This window comes from Oncorhynchus nerka, linkage group LG24 (assembly GCF_034236695.1).
Source record: "Oncorhynchus nerka isolate Pitt River linkage group LG24, Oner_Uvic_2.0, whole genome shotgun sequence".
NCBI classification, from domain to species: Eukaryota; Metazoa; Chordata; class Actinopteri; order Salmoniformes; family Salmonidae; genus Oncorhynchus; species Oncorhynchus nerka.
In genome coordinates, this window is record NC_088419.1 from 93672100 (window position 1) to 93696332 (window position 24233).

Here is a 24233-nt window from a genome sequence, read left to right on the forward strand (position 1 = left end):
ATTCTCAGCTTTCTAGACGTAATGAGGGAGGAGCTGGAGTCTAACCTGCTATGTGACATATTGTATTCTCAGCTTTCTAGACGTAATGAGGGAGGAGCTGGAGTCTAACCTGCTATGTGACATATTGTATTCTCAGCTTTCTAGACGTAATGAGGAGGAGCTGGAGTCTAACCTGCTATGTGACATATTGTATTCTCAGCTTTCTAGACGTAATGAGGGAGGAGCTGGAGTCTAACCTGCTATGTGACATATTGTATTCTCAGCTTTCTAGACGTAATGAGGGAGAAGCTGGAGTCTAACCTGCTATGTGACATATTGTATTCTCAGCTTTCTAGACGTAATGAGGGAGGAGCTGGAGTCTAACCTGCTATGTGACATGTTGTGTGATGTCATCCATCGCCACACCAGCAGCCACTTCGGTGCCTATGTGGACTACATCCGTAACATGCCTTACCAGGAACAGACCATGCACAACCTGGGGTATGTAAAGAAAATTGGTTAATATTGCCTCGGCTCTTTCTCAATTCCTCTTTACTCAAATCCTCTTTCCTCACCTCCTCCTCAGAAGACATTGGAGGAGATGGCTAGAGAGGAGGGACATGGGATGTTCTCATCCAATGCGATTTGAGAAGGATGCGAGGAGAGAGGATGCAAGGAATCAAGGAAAAAGTTCATTTAGAAAGAGCCCTGGTCTCAGATGTGCTCATTCCATGTGTCAGTTGTATTGGTAGTATCACGTTTCGGGTATGATCCAGATGCAGACAGTGTCAAATAAACAAATGTGTATTTCAAATGACAGGTCAAAGGCCAGGTTGGGGTCAATAATCCAGTGAGGTGGGGCAATGTACAGAACGGCAGGCAGGCTCAGGGTTTGCAGGATTCCACCCGGAAGGACAGATCCCGGGTGGACAGCCATACTTTCTGCCCGAGACGATACCGGGGAGCCGGGGTGCCGATCCGCTTGTCGTCGATACCTGGAGGTGGTCTTGAGGAGGGCCGAACGGGCTCTCCTCCAGGAACAACGACAGCGGCAGACAAACATCTGGGTATGCCGACCTCTTCTTCCTGCTCAGGGAAGAGCGGGGGCTGATACCCCAGGGAATGGTGATAGGCCCGTGGCAGAGCAGGGAAGGGGGTTGCAGGCGTATTCGACCCACACAAGCTGCTGGCTCCAGGTGGTGCGGAGACCAGGTAGCGCAGAGTAGTCTTAAGGTCCTGGTTGGCTCGCTTCGACTGGCCGTTGGACTGGGGGGGTGGAACCTGGAGGACAGGCTGGCTGACGACCCAATGAGGGTGCAGAACGTCTTCCAGAACCAGGACGAGAAGCCAGGATGTAAAAGTTGGCGAAACCCAGGATCCGCTGCAGCTGTACTCTGGATGTAGGCTGCGGACAATCCACCACCGCTCTCACCTTCCCGGGATCCAGCTGTACGCTCCCTGCAGCAATGATGTAACCCAGAAAGGGAATGGTGGAGTGATGGAATTCACACTTCTGCTTTTACAAAAAGCTGGTTCTCCGGGAGGCATTGGAGAACCTGTCGGACGTGGAGTACGTGTTCTTGGGCGGAGCAAGAAAAGACGAGAATGTCATCGAGGTAGACGAAGACGAACGGGTTCAACGTGTTGCTGAGAACATCAATAAACAGAGCCTGGAACACAGCAGGAACGTTGGTAAGGTCAAAGGGCATGACCAGGTACTCGTAGTAGACACTGGTCGTTCAGTCATTCACACGTCCCCTCCCGTGGAGCGGCTCGAAGGCCGAGGAGATGAGAGGTAGCGGGTAGCGGTTCTTCACCGTGATGTCATTGAGACCTCGGTAGTTGATGTACGGGCGCAGGGTTTTGTCCGTCTTCTCCACAAAGAAGAACCCTGCACCGGTGGGGGAGGCAGAAAGACGGATCAACCCAGCAGCTATGAACCCAGCAGTCCTCAATGTACACTACCAGTCAAAAGTTTTAGAGCACCTACTCATTCAAGGGTTTCTCCTTATTTTGACTATTTTCTATGTGGTAGAATAATAGTGAAGATATCAAAACTATTAAATAACACATATGGAACCATGTAGTAACCAAAAATAAGTGTTCGGGAAGAGGTGAATTGGCAGCCTTTGGAGACTCTCGGAGAAATTTGGGTGGCCTCGGGTTCTCTCGGCAACGGAGCCGTCGGGGACTTCCGGGATACCTCAGAAGCGAGGTGGAATCCTTGGATGGGTGAGTGAAATCGAATCTTCTCCACTTCCTTTCTTCCTGTAGTCACCCATCGATCAGAATGGTCAAGGAAATGAGCGAATCGAGATCCGTCGGTAGTTCCAGGGCAGCAAGCTCGTCTTTTACTTCCTCCGAAACTCTGTGCAGGAACATGTCGAACAGTGCTTCTGGGTTCCAGGCACTCTCAGCTGCCTACGTCCAGAACTGAAGTTGCCACGCTGTGGGAGCCCTGCCGAAGCTGGAGTAACTTCCAGGCAGCTTCTTTCCCGGACAATGGAGCATCGAAAACCATCTTTACCTCTGCCACGAACTCCTCCAGACTGGAGCATACGGCCGACTGTTGTCCCCATACTGCCGTAGCCCAGGCGAGAGCCCTCCCGGGCATCAGTGTGAGGAGGTACGATGTCTTAGAGCAGTCCGAGGGGAAAGAGGAGGACTGCAGCTCGATGATGAGTGAACACTGTGCAAGAAATGCCCGACAGCTGCCCGACTCTCCATTCGAAGCGCTCCAGGGGAGGTAAGCGGGGTGACGGTACTGCAACAGGCGGGTAACTGAGGGGCTGGGAGGTTACCGTCGTGGTAGCCTGCATACTAGACAACCCACGGAATTGATCCAGCAATGTGTTCAATGCTTGGTCGTGGTGTTCGGATAAGGTCTGCAATTCCTCGTGCCTTCCAATGGTGGCTCCTTGGGATGAGAGGGCATTGCTGAGCTGGTCCGAGTCTGCTGGGTCAGTCATGGCCAGTTCGTACTATCACGTTTCAGGTATGGCCCAGATGCAGACAGTGTCGAAGAAACAACAGTTTATTTCTAATACAGGGGCAGGCAAACAACAGGTCAAAGGGCAGGGGTCAATAATCCGGTAAGGTGGGGTAAAGTACAGAACGGCAGGCAGGCTCAGGGTCAGGGCGGGCAGAACGATCAAAACCAGGAAGGACTAGAAAACAGGAGCAGGGAAACAGGCAGGAACAGGGGAACAAACACTGGTAGGTTTCACAAACAAAACAAACTGGCAACAGACAAACAGAGAACACATGTATAAATACACAGGGGATAATGGGGAAGATGGGCGACACCTGGAGGGAGGTGGAGACAAGCACAAAGACAGGTGAAACAGATCAGGGTGTGACAGGTCGTGAGACAGGACAGAGCATTATTGGTACTGTAGTGTGTTATGCTACAACAGAGGCTTATAGTTTGTTCCTGTTTTGTAACTCTAATGCGTCCCTGAACAGGAGGGAGAACCCCCAGATCATGGAAATATTACGGGAGCTACAAGACGACCAACGCTGTTATCGTCTGCCCCTGAAGTCCTTCCTGGTCCTTCCCTTTCAGAGGATCACACGACTCAAGATCCTCATAGAGGTGAGAGGTGTGGAGATGATACATTGTATCCTATTGAATAAATATGACCTGGTACTGCCATTATGCAAGATAATGCAGATTCATATTGATGGTGCTCCTGTTCCTAGAACATTTTGAAGAGTACAGAGCGGGGGTCAGAGAGGCAGGTGTCTGCAGAGAAAGCACTGAGAGCACTCATAAAGGTATACAACTTTTCACCTGTTATTAGACAGAGATTGTCTTGTAGGTCTTTCGGAGCATGCAGTTGCATGGTTTGCTAACTGTCTGATAGAACTCAGTGCACTCAATTTGATGGGCTCATGTCAGTTACATTGTCTGTCTGTAATGGTGTGCCCCAGGGCTCTGTACTTGGTCCCCTCTTACTCACTATTTATATGAATAATTTAGACAAAAATGTGCAAAATGCGCAACTTCACTTTTATGCTGATGATACTGTTATTTATTGTTGTGCCTCATCTCTCACAAAAGCTTTCCAGAACTTGCAAACTGCTTTTTATACTGTTCAACATACCTTGTGTCAATTGAAGCTTATCCTCAATAATGACAAAACTAAAGTAATGGTGTTTTCTAAAGCAAGAATTAGACCTCTGAACCTTTCACCTGTTACTACAAGTCAGGGCAATGAGATTGCGACTCTAACCTCATATAAATATCTTAGAATTTTAATTGATGACGGCCTCTCTTTTAAATTGTATATTCAACAACTAACAAAAAAATTGAAGCTGAAATTTGTATTTTATTTTAGGAATAAGGCCTGTTTTTCTTTTGAAGCCAGAAGGAGGCTAGTATCAGCTACATTTATGCCTTTACTAGACTATGGAGATATTTTATATATGAATGATTCCACTCAGTTTTACCATGGCACTTGAGTTTTATATTAAACTGCAAAACCCTTACGCACCACTGCACTTTGTATACCAGGGTTGGCTGGCCTTCTCTAGTCACTCGTAGGCTCAGTCACTTGTATACTTTTATTTACAAAGCCATTTTGGGTTTACTACCATTTTATTTGGGCATTTTTATTGTTCAGAAATGTGGTGGGTACTCTCTTCGTTCGCTGGACTTTATCCTGCTAACTGTTCCAAATGTCCGAACTGAATTTGGTAAAAGGGCTTTTATGTCCTCTGCGCCATCGGCTTGGAACGCCTTACAAAATACTTTTAAACTGGAAGAACTTGTCCCGATTGGTATTTTTAAATCACTGATGAAGGATCTTGAGGCTGATTCCCTGACCTGTCAATGTTTTTAATTTGCTTTTTTATACTCTTGTGAATTCTATGGTTTTTACTAGATTACTTGTAGTTTTTCATGTTGTCTGTCTGTCATTTTTGTAATGACTTGGTACTGCCTATCTTGGCCAGGACCCTCTTGAAAAATATATTTAAAATCTCAATGAGCCTTTCCTGGTTAAATAAAAGTTAAATAAATAAAAAATAAATACATTGCAATTAGGGCTGTTGCGGTGACCATACTACCGCCACACCGGCGGTCACGAGTCATGAAGGGAGTCAAACTCCATGTGACATTTTAGTCACGGTAATTAGGCTTCTCCAAACTCTGATGCTGCCGATGGTCATTAGTAGCCTACCAAACTTGCTAACTGCCTGGTACTCAGCACACTCTATTGTCCCACTAATCTCTCTGATATCAATGCAAATGTGTTTGAAAATCGAATCAAACACTTTATGAGAGCCCATGAGCTCATGTTGCGCAACATTTCTATAGGCTTTGCAATTGCGCGAGAAAACAGAGTGATGGCCTCTATTAAAAAGAGGAGGTTCCAATCATCATTCTATGGGCTAGGCCTACTAATATTAAACACATTGCTTATCTTTACTACAGGACGATAGCCTGCCTGGCTGTCATGAAAATGAACCACAGGAAAACGTCATCCGTTCGCTATTTAAGTGCATAGATGACAGGTATTTTTTACAATGCCCCATCATTGAGAAAGGTGCATTATTATGGTCCATTCTAAATCCAAACACATTTCACACATATATTATTTAGTACATGTAAAGACAAGATTAAATCAAGAATATTCTGATGGGTGACAATATAGCCTATCATTTGTGAATGATATATTATCACTTGTAAATTATGCCCAGCGTAAAGCAAGAAACAATGGCTTTTTTTGTGTGGGACTTTTTCTAATCATAGTCGCACAGCTCATGTAGCCTAGCCCATAGGCCAATATGTGGCCAAATAACTTCTTAAAATTTAGCACATTAATCCACTTTACAAGGGGTGTAGAGCCTAACTGGTATACACAAGCACCGTCAACTACTATGGGGAATAGTATATTGACATAGACCAGTGCTTTTGCTGTTCGTTAGGCCTACTCATCTTGTTGGCTGACGAAAAGTAAATGTGGACAGTTCTTCCAATATCTTCAATATGTACCTCGGAATTGGATAAGGACGCACGTAGTTGTGCGTCCCCGATATGTCTTTCTTCACTTGTAGCCTGTGAGAAAGACTTGATCACGTGAGCCATGTGAGTGAGAGATGCTTCTGAGCACCTTCAGGGATGAAGGGCACAATGCCACACTCTGGGTCAAGGGAATGAAGGGCACAATGCCACACTCTGGGTCAAGGGACTGGAGGGCACAATGCCACACTCTGGGCCAAGAAATGAAGGGCACAATGCCACACTTCAGGGATGGCCGCAAAAAGGCATGGATTTGTTTTTGGGGGGTGGGCACAATGCATCAGCAAGACTGATGAAGTGTGTACAGCCTGCGCAAAAAAAAAACAAAGCAGCCTTTTAAGCAACTTTTTCTCAAATCATCATTAGAGTCTCATCATTCAACCTTACAGCGTATTAAACATCAAAACATATAGCCCAACGTTTGTAGAACAACTAAAGTTACATTCATTACTCTAAATTAAGCATATTGGAGTTTCTATTTCTTTGTTAACTCCCTCAAATCGTTTGGAGAAAATATCCTTTCTATTTAATTCAGCTTTGTTCAATTGTATTCTCGTTACTATAATATTAAATAATCCAAATTCAAAGCACATCTTGACTGCTAAATTAACTAATGCAGCCCACAGCCATATGGCATAGCCAGTTCAGGACCTAACATAAAGACAACTCAGAGTATGCGATTCTGTTCTTCTGAAATAGACTACCTTTTTCTTCAAATCATGTTTCTTTAGACCTGTCTAAAATAAATAATGGATTTATTATGATGGTGTAGACTATATTACTTTTTAAAATGTAGATGTTCTAAAGGTCTGCATCAGTGGCTTGTAGGCTGTGTGTGGAAGCCAAGAGATGATAAATGTGTTTATGTTAATTAACGGTCAGTTACCGTGAGACCGGCAGTTATTTGCTTGACAATCACCGGCTGACAAAATTTCGTGACCGCCACAGCCCTAATTATAATACTTTACAATATTAGACACACAGGACTAGCACAATTTCCACCCAATGGCATTGAGCGCACCGTGCCCTCTGACCCCTCAGGTAGTTGAGGCCTGCAATAGGGAGGTGGGGAGGATGAAGATGATGGAAGAAATCGTTCACATCGCCAACAAAACTGAGTTTGAATGCAAGGTGAAAAAAAATGCTAAATACAATTTTGATTTTCAATTAAGTAGCATTAAATGGTGATAAATGATAAATCAGTAGAGATCCCGAGAATGAGATTTAACCAGAACTCTTAATCAAACCTTAAATGGTCCTAGTCACACATGTATTTTCCCTCTTCAAGGCCCTGCCCCTGGTGTCTTCCTCTCGATGGCTCGTCAGACAGGGGCAACTAGCTCAGCTGTCAGAGAAAGAAAACATCTTTGGTCACCGGAAGCTCTGTCACATCTACCTTTTCCTCTTCAATGACCTACTGCTGGTGACCACTAGGAAAGGGTCTGTGGGGATGTATCATCTTACACTTACTATACAGTCCTAGTATAGTAGTCTGCGTTTCAGTCTCAAGTTACAATACACTGACTGTTATGATGTTGGTATGCCTGATAACAAAATTTAAATTGAATCTTAGCATGGATCGGTTTGTGGTGCGGGATCATGTCCACCGTTCCCTGATAGAGGTGAGTGAAGGACTGGAGGAGAAGGAGGATTTGGTGTGTGCTTCATGGGAGAGGATGTTCTGCCTCGCTCTGCTGAAGAACCAGAGGGGAACCACATCTCAGTTCCTGCTGCAGGCCTCCACACAGTAAGTTTACCACATATCCTAAAGATCAGCAAAACCACATCTTAGTTCCTGCTTCAGCCACCTCGTAGTGAGTTAGTTTACACATCCCAGATCAGACCAATGAAGCATGTAACCACACAGAATATGTATATCTATGGATCAGACAGGCAGTACTACTACACTAGCCCACATAAAACATACTAGGGTACTGCATACTATGGTATAAATACTATAGTATTCACTGTAGGGTTTTTGCGGACATGACTGTATTATACTGTAGTATGTATGGTCTACTATAGTATAAATACTGTAGCATTTATGGTCTACTACAGTATAAATACTGTATTATTACTATAGTTAATTGTTACGCGGAGTGGAACAGGGAAACCCAAAAGCAGACTCAGACGAGGAGACTGTGATGAAGTAACCAAGGTATTTATTGAAACACAGGGGAAAGATGGAGTGCAGGTCAGGGGAAGTACAGACGGGTTGCAGGAAACCAGGTGTTGAGGCTGAGGCTGGAGCGAGAGGGGTCGAGACAGGGTAAGCAGGTGAGGAGGCTGAGGCTGGAGCGAGAGGGGTTGAGACAGGGTAACCAGGTGAGGAGGCTGAGGCTGGAGCGAGAGGGGTTGGGACAGGGTAAGGTCCGGAGGCTGAGGCTGGAGCGAGAGGGGTCGAGACAGGGTAAGCAGGTGAGGAGGCTGAGGCTGGAGCGAGAGGGGTCGAGACAGGGTAAGCAGGTCCGGAGGCTGAGACTGGAGCGAGAGGGGTTGGGACAGGGTAAGCAGGTGAGGAGGCTGAGACTGGAGCGAGAGGGGTTGGGACAGGGTAAGGTCCGGAGGCTGAGGCTGGAGCGAGAGGGGTCAGGTGAGAGGCTGAGGCTGGAGCGAGAGGGGTCGAGACAGGGTAAGCAGGTCCGGAGGCTGAGACTGGAGCGAGAGGGGTTGGGACAGGGTAAGCAGGTGAGGAGGCTGAGACTGGAGCGAGAGGGGTTGGGACAGGGTAAGCAGGTGAGGATGCTGAGACTGGAGCGAGAGGGGTTGGGACAGGGTAAGCAGGTCCGGAGGCTGAGGCTGGAGCGAGAGGGGTTGGGACAGGGTAAACAGGTCCAGCGGCTGAGGCTGGAGCGAGAGGGGTTGGGACAGGGTAAGCAGGTCCGGAGACTGAGGCTGGAACGAGAGGGGTTGGGACAGGGTAAGCAGGTGCGGAGGCTGAGGCTGGAGCGAGAGGGGTTGAGACAGGGTAAGCAGGTGAGGAGGCTGAGGCTGGAGGGAGAGGGGTCGAGACAGGGTAAGCAGGTCCGGAGGGGAATCCAAGGGAGCAGTAGAGTGGAGAATCCAGGACAGAGTAGCAGGTTGACGAGACGTGGAACTGGAGACAGGGACCAGATTCAAAGCGGGCAGTACTGTAGCAGAGAGGAAAACCGTGTCAGGCTAACAGGGAAAACAGGCACAACAGGATAACAGGATCTAAATAGTAACAAAAGGCTAGAAACGTAGACTGACAGAGCAGAGATTACGATCTGGCAGCGTGGAAGTGGCAGGACTATTTGTAGAGGTCTTGATTATGGAACAGGTTGCAGCTGGTGGGGGATCTGCTCTGTCACCTGTCTCCGCCCACACAATTACACTCACAGAGAGGGAGAGAGCACTGGAGGAGTGGCGGCAGGTCAAGGAAACACAGAATGAGCAGTAGAGGGCGTGGCAGGAGCAGATTTGACAGTTAATAGTGTTTTTGTTTTATTATCTTTGACATACAGTATAAGTTGGGTCTTTTTCCTTGAGGGACAAATACTAAAAGTTATTACCTACCTAGAGGTTATTTTCCATAACCTCTAGGTAGGTGGAACTGTAGTCTGAACAAATAGTTCAGAGCTTCTGCTCTTTTCTATAACTTGGCAGGCAAGTTTCTCACTTATGGGTGGCACACATTGGGACATGGGTTAGCGGAATGGGTGGGGTAAATGAAAAATTAAATACTGTAGTATTACTATAGTTAAAAATCTGTAGTGTTTTTGCAGACACTAGTGTGTTTGCGGAATTACTGTAGTGTTTATTGCAACGAATACTGTAGTAGTCTACAGTAAACTACGAAAATCTATAATAAGTACTACACATGATCGAGGGATACTGTAGTGTATTATAGTATTGTACAGTATACTACAGTTTACTACCTAATTCTAAAGTAAGCACTACACAATCAAGGGATACTACAGTGTGTAGTATGGCATTCTACAGTATACTACAGTTTACTTCAGAATTATATAGTAAGTACTAAAGTATTCTATAGTAAACTGTAGTATTTTTTAATGTGGGATACTCCTGATGACTAGTCGACCGATTGGCCCAATATGGTCTGAAAGAATGGGATCTCAGCAATGCTTTAAAATAGGCTATCACTGTCCCTTAAGATATTTAATGGTGTCCCTTCATTTTGAAAGTAATGGAAAGTCCTAGGTGTAGGGGTTGATACATCTATCTTAAGGGCAAATCAAGTCTGACATTTTGAAATGGAAATGTCAAACTTTAGAAGCCTTTTTAAACCTTGAATACACTTCAAGTTTTCATTTCCTAGCAACAAAATAAAAATAAAATTAAGATCCTACATCTGTAAATATTTTGCTGTGGGACCTGGAATTTTTATTTGGTAGCACTAGTGTTCCACACCTGGAAAAATATTCAACCTGATAACAGATTAAATGCCAAAACTATATGTGTGCCATTGTGGGCAAGCAAAGTTTTTACACTTTTATCACAATTGTTTTGTGTCCAGTTTTCTCTGGCTGTTGTTACAATTGTATTATTATTTGAGCAGCGTACATAGTGAGCAGTCTATACATTCAGCAACTCTTGGAGGACAGACAGTAAGTTGATACAAACGCTTCTTTATTGTTAAATCAACACGTTCGGGCTTCAGCCTTCATTAGAGATTTACCCTTGAAATGATTAAGGAGACGTTTATATGTTTAAAATGGTCTCCTATGGGATCAACGACAAATCACAGTGGGAATACACCGCAAAAAAATGACCAATGAGAGGCGATTTTGAAACTTATAAAGCCTCAATTTCTTCACGTCTAAGCTGTAAGACAAGCCATCTCTCCACACCATTCATCCCAGAAGCTGGAGTCCCTCAAGGTGCAGTCCTCAGCCCACTTCTATTCATCATCTACATCTCAGACATCCACCTTCTGTCTGACAAGTAGCACAATTTGCCGATAACTTATGCTACTGGACCAACTCAAAGTTTCTACAAGTAGCTTCCAAAAAAAAAAACTCAACAAGTGCATAGAAGAAAGAGAAAAGTGGTGAAACAAGTGAAACTCAACCCTCAAAAGACATAGTGTGCCCTATTCACCAGACACGCAAACCAAAGGAACACATAACTCTCAAAATTAAATAATACAAATAGAAAAAGATGCAAAGTTTCTGGGGGTAATATTTCAAAGCAATATGTTGTTGATGACCCATATTGAGAACATCGAGAAAGAGGGACGGCAAGAGGACTAATCACCTGAAAGCACTTTGTGGAAAGAATGGAGCATCAATGGAAACCATTTTAGAAGTATATTTTAGCTACATCAGATTACTCTTCGAGTACACACTACCTTCCTTGGATCACAGCCTTCACACCACAAATGAACCGACTGCAAAGAATCCAGAACCAAGAAATAAAACTGCATTCAGCAGGTGTAAAGTACTTAAGGAAAAAAAAACTTTAAAGTACTACTTAAGTCGTTTTTTGGGGTATCTGAACTTAACTTTACTTTACTATTTATACTTTTGACAACTTTTGCTTTTACTACACTTACATTCCTAAAGAAAATAATGTACTTTTTACTCCATACATTTTCCATGACACCCAAAAGTACTCGTTACATTTTGAATGGCTAGCAAGTGTCACGTTCGGACCTTAGTTCTTTTATTATGTCTTTGTTTTAGTATGGTCAGAGCGTGAGTTGGGTGGGTTGTTTTGGGATTTCTGTGTTTGGCCTGGTATGGTTCTCAATCAGAGGCAGCTGTTTATCGTTGTCCCTGATTGAGAACCATATTTAGGTAGCCTGGTTTCACTGTTGAGTTGTGGGAGATTGTTATCTGTTAGTGGGTGTTGCACCTGACGGAGCTGTTTCGTTTGCTCTCTTTTGTTATTTTGTATTTAGTGTTCAGTTCAGTTTATTAAAAGGATGAACACTTACCACGCTGCGCATTGGTCTGACATTTCTTACTCCTTGTCAGAGGAGGACGAAGACAGCCGTTACAGCAGGACAGGAAAATTAATGTACTTATCAAGAGAACATCCCTGGTCATCCCTACTGCCTCTGATCTGGCGGACTCATTAAACACAAATGCTTTGTTTGTAAATTATGTCTGAGTGTTGGAGAGTGCCCATGGCTATCCATAAATAAAACAACAAGAAAATGGTGCCATCTGGTTTGCTCAATTTAGGGATTTTTAAATTATTTATACTTGTGCTTTTACTTTTGATACTTAAGTGTAAGGGCACAAGGACAGACCCAGATGCAGACACAGGAGGCAGATGGTTTGAGTCTGTGATATTTATTAGTTTACAAAAAGGGCAGGCAAGAGAATGGTCGTGGACAGGCAAAAGGTCAAAACCAGTTCAGAGTCCAGAAGGTACAGTGTGGCAGACAGGCTCGAGGTCAGGCAGGCAGGTACAGAGTCCAGAAACACGCAAGGGTCAAAACCAGGAGGACTAGCAAAAGATAATTTTTTAATCAGGAGCACGGGAAAAACACGCTGGTTGACTTGAACAGACAAGATGAACTGGCAAAGAGAGACAGGAAACACAGGGATAAATACACCGGGGAAAATAAGCTACACCTGGAGGGGGTGGAGACAATCACAAGGACAGGTGAAACAGATCAGGGCGTGACACTTAAGTATATTTGATCAATTACATTTACTTTTGATACTTAAGTATATTTAAAACCAAATACTTTTAGACTTTTACTCAAGTGGTATTTTACTCAGTGTACTTACCTACCAACCTTTTACTGTTTAATTAATAATGAATAATAAGTTTATGCTATTTATCAAGTACCCTACCCTAGTCCTTACCTTAAGGTTTCGTATCTATGTCCTCCAACCCTTGTATCCTTCTTCTTTTATTAACGCTTACTAACTTGTTGTTACCAATAACATCTTACTAACTTGTTGTTACCAATAACATCTTACTAACTTGTTGTTACCAATAACATCTTACTAACTTGTTGTTACCAATAACATCTTACTAACTTGTTGTTACCAATAACATCTTACTAACTTGTTGTTACCAATAACATCTTACTAACTTGTTGTTACCAATAACATCTTACTAATCTGTTGTTAACAACATTTTACTAACTTGTGATTACCATGATTAACATCTTACTAACATCTTACTAACTTGTTGTTACCAATAACATCTTACTAACTTGTTGTTACCAATAACATCTTACTACCTTGTGATTACCACTAACATCTTACTAACTTGTTGTTACCACTAACATCTTACTAACTTGTTATTACCTTAATTAAAATATTACTAACTTGTTATTTCCTTAATTAACATATTACTAACTTGTTATTATCGTAATTAACATATTACTAACTTGTTATTACCACTAACATATTATTAACTTGTTATTACCACTAACATATTACTAACTTGTTATTACCATAATTAACATATTACTAACTTGTTATTGCCATAATTAACATATTACTAACTAGTTATTACCACTAAAATATTACTAACTTGTTATTACCATAATTAACATATTACTAACTTGTTATTATCATAATTAACATTTTACTAACTTGTTATTACCACTAACATATTACTAACTTGTTAGTACCTCAATTAACATATTACTAACAGGTTATTACCATAATTAACATATTACTAACTTGTTATTAGCATAATTAACATATTACTAACTTGTTATTATCGTTATTAACATATTACTAACAGGTTATTACCATAATTAACATATTACTAACTTGTTATTAGCATAATTAACATATTACTAACTTGTTATTATCGTTATTAACATATTACTAACTTGTGATTATCATAATTAACATCTTACTAACATCTTACTAACTTGTTATTACCAATAACATCTTACTACCTTGTGATTACCACTAACATCTTACTAATCTGTTGTTAACAACAACATCTTACTAACTTGTTATTACCACTAACATATTACTAACTTGTTATTTCCTTAATTAACATATTACTAACTTGTTATTATCGTAATTAACATATTACTAACTTGTTATTACCACTAACATATTACTAACTTGTTATTACCACTAACATCTTACTAACATCTTACTAACTTGTTATTACCAATAACATCTTACTACCTTGTGATTACCACTAACATCTTACTAATCTGTTGTTAACAACAACATCTTACTAACTTGTTATTACCACTAACATCTTACTAACTTGTTATTACCTTAATTAACATATTACTAACTTGTTATTACCTTAATTAACATATTCCTAACTTGTTAGTACCATAATTAACAGATTTCTAACTTGTTATTACCATAATTAACATATTACTAACTTGTTATTACCTTAATTAACATATTACTAACTTGTTATTACCACTAACATATTACTAACTTGTTATTACCTTAATTAACATATTACTAACTTGTTATTACCACTAACATATTACTAACCTGTTATTACCTTAATTAACATATTACTAACCTGTTATTACCTTAATTAACATATTACTAACCTGTTATTACCTTAATTAACATATTACTAACTTGTTATCACAATAACATAATACTAACTTGTTATTACCTTAATTAACATATTACTAACTTGTTATTACCTTAATTAACATATTACTAACTTGTTATCACAATAACATAATACTAACTTGTTATTACCATAATTAACATATTACTAACTTATTGTTACCATTAACATCTTACTAACTTACTAACGGGGCGGCAGGTAGCCTAGTTGTTAGAGTGTTGGGACAGTAACTGAAAGGTTGCTAGATTGAATCCCCGAGCTGACAAGGTAAACATCTGTCGTTCTGCCCCTGAACAAGGCAGTTAACCCACTGTTCCTAGGCCGTCATTGTAAATAAGAATTTGTTCTTAATTAACTGACTTGCCTAGTTAAATAAAGGTTAAAAAAAATAAAAAATAACTTGCTATTATGACTAACATCTTACTAACTTGTTATTACCAGAATTAAGGTCTTACTAACTTGTTATTACCAGAATTAAGGTCGTACTAACTTGTTATTACCAGATTTAACACCTTTTTGTTAAACTCTTTATTTCTTATAATCTTTTAACTTATTAGTTTGTTTTAATTAAAATCAGTTCAGGAAACGAGCCAATCACGCTTTTGTGATCCACAAACACTCCATAAGCATCCTTTAATTACCAAGCCCCTCCTCTTTGCCCCCTGCCTACCTTGCCTCCTCCTCTCATTCCATGAGCAGAGGCTCTGAACTATCCAATCAGGCCCCAGTCCAGCCAGGCACCTGTAAAATCTTGGTCCTGATGAAAACGGAGGTGTATTAAACAAACTAAACCCATTTTTAATTTTAACAATAAAGAAGCACTTTTATCCTTCCACTATCCTTCTCAATTTCCTCTTCACTTGAGAGTGAGATAGCAGAAGTGTTCACTTCCCTTTAAGAGAAGCTTGATTAAGGGAAAGTGACTGGCTTCGCAGCACCGCAGCTTCCGGGTACCATAGACTATAAAGCACAAGCTGATTTTTCTAGTGCTAAGTAACATTTGGTGCTCCTAGTTTTTAAGTTGGCAGCACCAGTGCTATCAATAGAGAAAATGTTTTAGAGCCCTGAGTGTGACAGTTTGACTTCTCGTCTTTTAAGTTGGCAGCACCAGTGCTATCAATAAAGAAAATGTTTTAGAGCCCTGAGTGTGACAGTTTGACTTCTCGTCTTTTAAGTTGGCAGCACCAGTGCTATCAATAGAGAAAATGTTTTAGAGCCCTGAGTGTGACAGTTTGACTTCTCGTCTTTTAAGTTGGCAGCACCAGTGCTATCAATAGAGAAAATGTTTTAGAGCCCTGAGTGTGACAGTTTGACTTCTCGTCTTTTAAGTTGGCAGCACCAGTGCTATCAATAGAGAAAATGTTTTAGAGCCCTGAGTGTGACAGTTTGACTTCTCGTCTTTTAAGTTGGCAGCACCAGTGCTATCAATAGAGAAAATGTTTTAGAGCCCTGAGTGTGACAGTTTGACTTCTCGTCTTTTAAGTTGGCAGCACCAGTGCTATCAATAGAGAAAATGTTTTAGAGCCGGTGACAGTTTGACTTCTCGTCTTCCACTGCTGTAGTGCAGAGAAGATAACCTGGATGGAGCTGTTGAGTCATCGAGTGGACGGGATGGAAGGAATCTATGAAGAATGGGGTGAGTGTCATTCAGGGACCTTATCTTTCTGCCAACAGATAACTCAGGAATAAATTCGATTGGACCCTGATCGTGTTCTTGCCTCCAAATGGAAATTGCACAGGCCTATCAGATTATCTCAAAGGCCCTGTTGTTTCTCGTCTTTCCACTAGAGGTCAGAACACTCAACGATATACGGCGGAGATTTAGCATGGATTCCATAGGCCTCCTCAGTGGGACTTCTGTTAATTCATTCATTGTTGTGTTTTAAAACTAATAAGTCGAACGACAACACATATTCTAAGGTGTAATGCACATTTATAAAGACACGTGTTCAGAACCTTAAACACGTCGCCTGTCTCAGACTGTCCTCAGGTACGATGCACTGAGGTCTACGTAGCACAGCAGCCAGGGGAACTGAGTGTACAGCTGGGTGATACCATCAACGTCATACAGAAAACTGCTGACGGTAAGGTTTATGTGGACCAGAAAATCATGACAGTGTTTTTCACTCAGGTACTACTACTCTACCGGGTAGAGTAGTAGACAATAACAGTAAGGCATGTGATGTATCAGAAATTGTGTAATGGAATTAAAGTCAACCTACAATATTGATATATAATGCTAAATACAGTTTATACGGGTTGTATACCAATTTTCTGTAAATAGCCTCTAAAATATTTGTAAACAGACTATAATGTCTCAGATTTAGTTTTATTGTGAAGCTGTGAATGCTGTTATATGATACAATATCAGTACTTGTTGCATTTACAACTTGTCTGAGTCCTATCATCGACTGGACTGACCGCATTGTTTGAAAAGAATGTTGGAGGCTCCTGAGTGGCGCAGCGGTCTAAGGCACTGCATCTCAGTGCTAGAGGTGTCACTACAGACTCTGGTTCAATTCTAGGCCGTATCACAACTGGTCTTGATTGGGAGTCCCATAGGGAGGCGCACAATTGGCCCAGCGTCGTCCGGGTTTGGCCGTGGTAGGCCGTCACTGTAAATAAAAAAAATATTGTCTAGCTAGCTAATACACATACAGTGCAGATAAATTCTTCACATTCATTGTTTTACACAATATCTTATCACAGCACTGGCAAACCATTGGTTGACCAACTCCCTGACCAACATGGCTGACTTTTGGACCATCATAAGAAGGTTCCATGCTAGTTAATATTCTAACTCCTCATTCTATGATAGTTATTGTCAAGGTGTATTCCTTCTACAGAGTTTTTCCTTGCCACTGTGCTTCTGCTTGCCCTTTGAGGTATAGAGTATAGGCCGGGTTACTGTAAAGCACTTCAGGACAATTTCCCGTGGATGTAAAAAGGGAAATATAAATCAATGTGATTTTACAGGTTAATTAGCTTTTCCCAATCTCAATACTGTTGTCATCATGTCTTGGAAGTCCATCTTCATACCCCCCCCCCCCCCCCCCCCCCCTCACTAACAACATGTCTCGCTATCACAGGTTTCCTAGAGGGCAGGAGACTTGTGGACGGTGAGCGGGGCTGGTTCCCGGATTACTGTGCGGTGCAGGTCACCAATGAGTACGTCCAGAGAAAACACCTCAGGCAGCGCTACCATGTTTTACAGACTGCCAACCGCATCCTGAACAGACGGCACACTGTTCCCCAGGCAACTGCCTGCTTCAGATAGACAGGTCTTTCTGAACGAGGTCTGCATCTCAAATGGCACCCTATCTATCCCGTATATCAGGGCGTTCACAATAATTAGACGGTTGACAAACTGAATTAGGTTCGTTTCAAATGGGGTTGGAGTGAAAACCTACAGGATGGTAGCTCTCCAGGAACAGGGTTGGAGAGCCCTGGTGTAAACCTACAGGAGGATAGCTCTCCAGGAACAGGGTTGGAGAGCCCTGGTGTAAACCTACAGGAGGATAGCTCTCCAGGAACAGGGTTGGAGAGCCCTGGTGTAAACCTACAGGAGGGTAGATCTCCAGGAACAGGGTTTGAGAGCCCTGGTGTAAACCTACAGGAGGATAGCTCTCCAGGAACAGGGTTAGAAAAGCCCTGGTGTAAACCTACAGCAGGGTAGCTCTCCAGGAACAGGGTTAGAAAAGCCCTGGTGTAAACCTACAGGAGGGTGGCTCTCCAGGAACAGGGTTGGAGAACCCTGCATGATGCACTTCTTCTGATCAGGGCCAATAGGGCTCTGGTCAAAAGTAGTGCACTATATAGGGAAAAGGTTGCCATTTGGGATGCAGAGGAGATATAACCAGTCACACTCTTGATGTATTTCAGTCAGTTGATAATGTTCAGCTTTTAATTTACTCTGAACCTAAGTGTTTATTCTTACTATGTTTCTTATTCTGTTTATACAAATTTTATTTCATTGAACTGACATATGACAGAATATCATTATAACTTACTGCAATTTAATTCTTTATGAAAATAAACTACAACGTATGAAATTGATTTGATTAATAACCGCAATATTTCTTATAATATTCCATATATCAGATTAACCAATTACAATAACTTCCTTGGTTACTTTTCATCCAATCTAGATTTGTAAAGTAATTCCCTAAATTCCCATATTCACCAATCGTAAAAGACCTATCAAATGCAATCTGAACCAATAAGAGAGCGAATTAGTTGTGTTCTGTCCAATGACAAAGTGTCTTGTGGCTTCGAGCTTTTCCCGGAGACCCATCCAGTATATCGTATTCATTATTGGAGTTCCAGGATTTCAAGACGAAGGACAGAAGGTACGAGCTCTTTTTTTTAACGGATTTATTGTTGCAATTTACTGTTGTTACTTTTTTGTTGAAAGATTGATTTATCAAATGCACTACAGAAAGATACAAAGTAACCAACGTTCAGAAGTTACTCAATCAGTGGGGAATGCATGTTTTTTTATGTAGGCTTCTCGTCGGTGTAACGTAAGTTTTTCTTCGGCATGAATTATAACCAACAGTAAATGTCACTGTTTTCGGCGCTCGTGATTGCTTCTTAGGTTATTTTAACTTGCGCTTTCACAACAATCTCATGGCCACTATAATTAACTTTGATTGCAAAAGCAGCAATAACCAACAGCTATAACTAACTATACGTTAATTTGTTTAACTTTCCCATCGGATATAGTGTTGCAGATGTAGATCAATCGCTGATTATTTTTCATTAATGTTTTAATACACGTGCTTTTTATCGACCACGATGTCAAATGAAATCGTTTTGCACTTAAAATGTCCGGTCGTTCGTTGGACCAAAATAAAAGTAGCATTTATGGGCGTGGGGGTGGCCAGGGGTTGTCCTGGGTGCAACATGCAGAATTCATTACAAATCCAATATATTGTAAACATATAAATCCGTAGGAATATGGACAGGGCAGACATGGTTTTGAGTTTATCTGCAACGCATTGAACCACTGTCTGAAGAGTAACCGCGAGGCCGCAGGCGGAGGAGCCACTTACTCACTACTAACGTTACCTGTTGCATTTCTTTTCACAGAAGTTCAGATTTTGACTTCATTCATGCGCCATTGTGTTATTCATAGGTAACACGTAGTTAATCAATTGCATTTAGATGTATTGTCAAAACAATGTTAAGCAAAGGCCCAAGTCCTACACAGACAGTGTGGAGATAGAACACGGCGACACATAATGTAGTAGACTGACTGAGATTTGGGTTAAGAGTTTGAGACCCAAGAGTGCCAACCAACCCTATGCCTTCCCACAAAAAAATGCCTCAACGGAAATAATTATATCAGAAATAGAAAGGCACTCAAATATAAAACAAAAGGCATGAGGGGGATTTTTTTTTAAAACCTTTTTTTATAATAGTTATTTTCAACTAAAATGTTCTGTTGTATTTTAATGGACTGAGACTCGAAACCACAATAGTGCTATTTCAGTCCAAACTTTTCTCATCTCTGAAATCAACTCTCAACTGATTGAATGACAGACAGGAGTCCTTGGGAAATGAGATATTGATTTGAATTCATCAAATCAATTTGGTTTAGTCTTATGACTGATTCCTCACAAAACCCAGACAAAAAAATACAATTATTTTGGGGGATTTTTATTAAATGGATTCTATAGAATAGTCCTCTGGAGGAAGAATCTAAAAGCATAATTATTTTTTTTAATCAAAGTTGCCATATTTTTACCATTTTTTTAAAATGTGGAACTGACAGCATTTTAACTACTTTTTCTATTTGTATCATATCAGTCAAAAATATAAAATTACATACATAAAATACAACTTTTGGGTGTGTTCGTAAATTCAATCTGCTGTGTCAGTGTGCGCTCTGGGCGTTTGTAAATTCAATCTGGTGTGTCAGTGTGCGCTCTGGGCGTTTGTAAATTCAATCTGGTGTGTCAGTGTGCGCTCTGGGCGTTTGTAAATTCAATCTGGTGTGTCAGTGTGCGCTCTGGGCGTTTGTAAATTGAGCATGGTCACATTGTCTGTTTATAAATTCAGAGCATTTCGCTCTCGGCGCGTTCCCGAACGCATTCTGGATGATGAATTGCGTTGATCTGAACTTTCTGACCTCACAACGGCAGTCACGCACCCACGCTAACTGGCTAATGTTGGCTAGCTTGCTAACTACTTCCAGACAAATGAGAGAACACCTCACTCTGACCATTTTACTCTCCCTAGCAGAGGTGGTTGGGCTGTTATTGTTATCCAGAGCGTTGGTGACTGCAACTGTGCCATTGGCAAAAACAATTCATTAGGCTTTTTTTGCCGAGTTTTACTGACACCAGCCATATTCAACGGGTGTTGAACATTCGTAGATTCGTCAGTTATTCTGCGCTGAGGCACACTCAAACGAGAGTGCTCTGAAATCAGAGTAGATGGCCAGAGCGAATTTACGAACGCACCCTTTATAAGAGGTTTTAAAAATAGATTCTATTTGACTCAAAATTTACAACTAAATTTACAACAGTAAGACATTGTTGGCAGAATAGATGGATGCAGTTCAATGCATGACTAATTTAAATTCACCAATACATTTCTTGGTAGTGCAAAAAAAAATGGTGAATTGGTTTGCTAGCTAGTTATGCTGAATTTACGCTAACTAGAAAACAGTTGTTCATCTCTTGCTTTTGTAAAGTCACTCTGGCTACTGCGATTTCAGCGCACTCTCGTCTGAGTGCCAGAGTGCCGAATAACTGATGAATTTATGAACGCTCAACACCTGCTAAATATGACCGTGTCAGTAAAAGTTGGCAAAAAAAAAGTTGTACAATTGTTTTCAGCAGCACAGTTTGTCACAAAATAACATAAATACAGCCTAGTTAACAACCTCTGCTAGTGCGATTTAAAAAATAAATAAATAATAATATATATTTTTTAAACAAACATTTTTATTTTTTTTGTGGTCAGAGTGAGGTGTTCTCTCATTTATCTGGAAGTAACTAGCAAGCTAGCCAACTTTAGACAGTTAGCTTGGGTGCTTGACTGCCGTTGTGAGGATCGCTCGCATCAACCCTACTCCTCGGGCAGAGCGTCCAGTGTGCGCTCTGAACTCTCGGACAGTGAAGCGCTCTGAATTTACGAATGACTCGGAGCACACACACTGACACACTGGAGGCAGTTTTCGAACGCACCCGTAGTTGTCAAATGTATTTGGCATCGATCAAATAGGTGGGCAAGTCAGGCAAGTTCCCATTCAGTTCTCAGAACGTGGGATGGGACAGGCATGCATTGGCAGGCAAGCTGAGGGTTTATCTAAATGTTCCCTCGTTAGATTTTAACTCCTCTTGCTCTGGCTTGCATTAGTTGTCCATCTTGTTCTTGTGATTTAACTGCGGAAGAGAGCCTACCTTTTTTTTATGGTTGTTTGATCAATAGGACTGTAATGTTCCCAAATGTAAGAGGACTCCCAAGTGGTATTGACATATTTGCAGAAATCCTTCCAGTATTTTGTAGATTTTGGCTAATGTGTTCTAACGATCCAAAGTCACGCTGTTTCAACTGCCAGTAAACACACAGTCCAGTTCAAAGTGAATGATGCCATGTGTAACAGTATAACTTTAGACCGCCCCCTCGCCCATACCCGGGCGCGAACCAGGGACCCTCTGCACACATCAACAGTCACCCACAAAGCATCGCTCCACATAAGCCGCAGCCCTTGCAGAGCAAAGGGAACCACTACTTCAAGGTCTCAGAGCAAGTGACGTCACCGATTGAAACGCTATTTAGCGTGCACCACCGCTAACTAAGCTAGCCGTTTCACATCCGTTACATCAGCACCACCGCTAACTAAGCTAGCTGTTTCACATCCGTTACATCAGCACCACCGCTAACTAACCTAGCCGTTTCACATCCGTTACATCAGCACCACCGCTAACTAAGCTAGCTGTTTCACATCCGTTACATCAGCACCACCGCTAACTAAGCTAGCCGTTTCACATCCGTTACACATGTCCAACTGTTGCTATACTGCTGAGGTGGGCGGTATACCTCATTTTACGATCTACCGGTATTGATGCACATACCGGTTTGGCTTTTTACTTTACCTTCTATAATGGTATTTGAATGTTTAGGTTATTAAATGTGATATGGGGCTACCAAGTGGCACTGTGGTCTAAGGTTCTGCATCTCAGTGCTACTACAGACCCTGGTTCGATTACAGGCTGTATCACAACCGTCCGTGATTGGGAGTCCCATAGGGCGGCACACAATTGGCCCAGCGTCATCCGGGGTTAGGGTTGGCCCGGGGTAGCGCTCTCCGGGTTTCCACACAGACGACCACGAGACTGCTTGCGTTCAGTCTCCATGTTGATGACAATGATGCTGTTTTCACTTCTTATTATAAATCCATTGGTGTTCTATAATTTGTTTCTTATTTCTGCAAATGGCTAGTTTAGTCTTTTCTTAGCAAGTTGGGCCCTAAATCGTGTTAGCCTCTACCGCTAGTAAATGTACTGAGTCAGAGCAAACGTAACTAGCTATACAACCTGATAATACCAGCGATGGTGTCAGATGCCACTCTGGAAATGTAAACAATGTCACTTTAATAACGTTAGCATGTATCTTACATTACTCATCTCATATGTCTATGTACTGTACCTGTATACCATCTATTGCACTTTGCCTATGCCGCTCGGTCATCACTCATCCATATATTTACATGTACATATTCTCATTCACCCCTTTAGATGTGTGTGTATTAGGTCGTTGTTGGGGAATTGTTAAATGACTTGTTAGATATTACTACACTGTCGGAACTAGAAGCATAAGTATTTCGCTGCACTCGCATCAACATCTGTTAACCATGTGTATGTGACCAATACAATTGGATTTGCCCGTAGAGTATATTATGTTAAACAATATAACTTGAATTGAGTTAAATCAAAAAAGGGGAAAATTTTGCAATATTCAAATTTTCTATTTTTTTAATGATCATAAAGTCATGTAAACATGACGTCAAAATACGACTTGTATTTCCTGGTTGGGTTTTTGTTTGTGTTTGGTGAGGAACCTTATTGATACTAGAGATAATATTAGTCATGTCTCATGTTTCTTTCGCAAATTATTGTGAGCAATCTACTGAGTAAACGTAATGCATTTTCTACAGAAGTTTGAGAAGGAATTGTTTTGTTTGATCATAGAGGGTAAATCAGGGCAGGCCGTGATAAGGTGTGTAAGATATCCTAACCATGCCTCATTGATACCTCCTACACACTTGTCACTGTGTGATGAATGGTTGTAAAGTAGTCATTTCCCCCTTTTTATTTTTCTGACATCAAGAGGCTGTGTTTAGCCAATTCATTAGACCGAGTGAAAAGCAAATATTGCTATCTCAATTCCAGATATGACCTTTGATTTTGTGTGGGGTTTTTGTATGAGTCACCCAGAAATACCTCCAACCTTCTTAAAGTTCCAATGCAGCTGTTATAAAAAAACAACTCAATATCAAATCCTTTCTAGGTAAAAGTTAAGTAACTTACTGTGATTTGTTTAAAATTTAAAATGGCCAAAAATAATCACAAATAGCTTCCTTAGCAAAGAGCGATTTCTCAAGCAACTATTTTGCCAGGGCTGTCTGGGAGTTGTCTTACTGAGGAGAGTAAAATGGGGAAACTGTTATTGGCTAGAGAGGTTTGGAACCCTCTTCTTTATT

General features: G+C 41.4%; 2 protein-coding genes across 6 annotated transcripts in view; both read left to right on the forward strand.

The window, feature by feature from the left end:
- The first annotated feature begins 333 nt into the window (after positions 1-333).
- LOC115120632 (ephexin-1-like) lies at positions 334-18555 on the forward strand. Its single transcript, XM_029649586.2, has 9 exons — positions 334-480; positions 3445-3574; positions 3682-3756; positions 7046-7135; positions 7293-7444; positions 7578-7751; positions 16081-16154; positions 16498-16602; positions 17608-18555. Exons 1-9 carry the CDS (start codon positions 341-343, stop codon positions 17793-17795), a joined length of 1128 nt encoding a protein of 375 aa, XP_029505446.1. The 5' UTR covers positions 334-340; the 3' UTR covers positions 17796-18555.
- Positions 18556-18780: 225 nt separating this feature from the next.
- farp2 (FERM, RhoGEF and pleckstrin domain protein 2) overlaps positions 18781-24233 on the forward strand; it is a 114382-nt gene continuing 108929 nt past the window's right edge. For all 5 annotated transcript variants that reach the window (XM_065009334.1, XM_065009336.1, XM_065009335.1 and 2 more), the window contains exon 1: positions 18781-18867. The gene's annotated coding sequence lies outside the window, so the exon portion shown is untranslated. The remainder of the gene's footprint in view (positions 18868-24233) is intronic.

What these genes read in the sequence shown, in the direction of transcription:
- LOC115120632 (XM_029649586.2), top strand. Translation starts at nt 341, where the DNA reads ATGAGGGAGGAGCTGGAGTCTAACCTGCTATGTGACATGTTGTGTGAT. An exon ending in CTGCTGCAGGCCTCCACACA is followed by an intron (nt 7,752 to 16,080) that starts GTAAGTTTACCA and finishes CCACTGCTGTAG; the next exon opens with TGCAGAGAAGATAACCTGGA. An exon ending in CATACAGAAAACTGCTGACG is followed by an intron (nt 16,603 to 17,607) that starts GTAAGGTTTATG and finishes TCGCTATCACAG; the next exon opens with GTTTCCTAGAGGGCAGGAGA.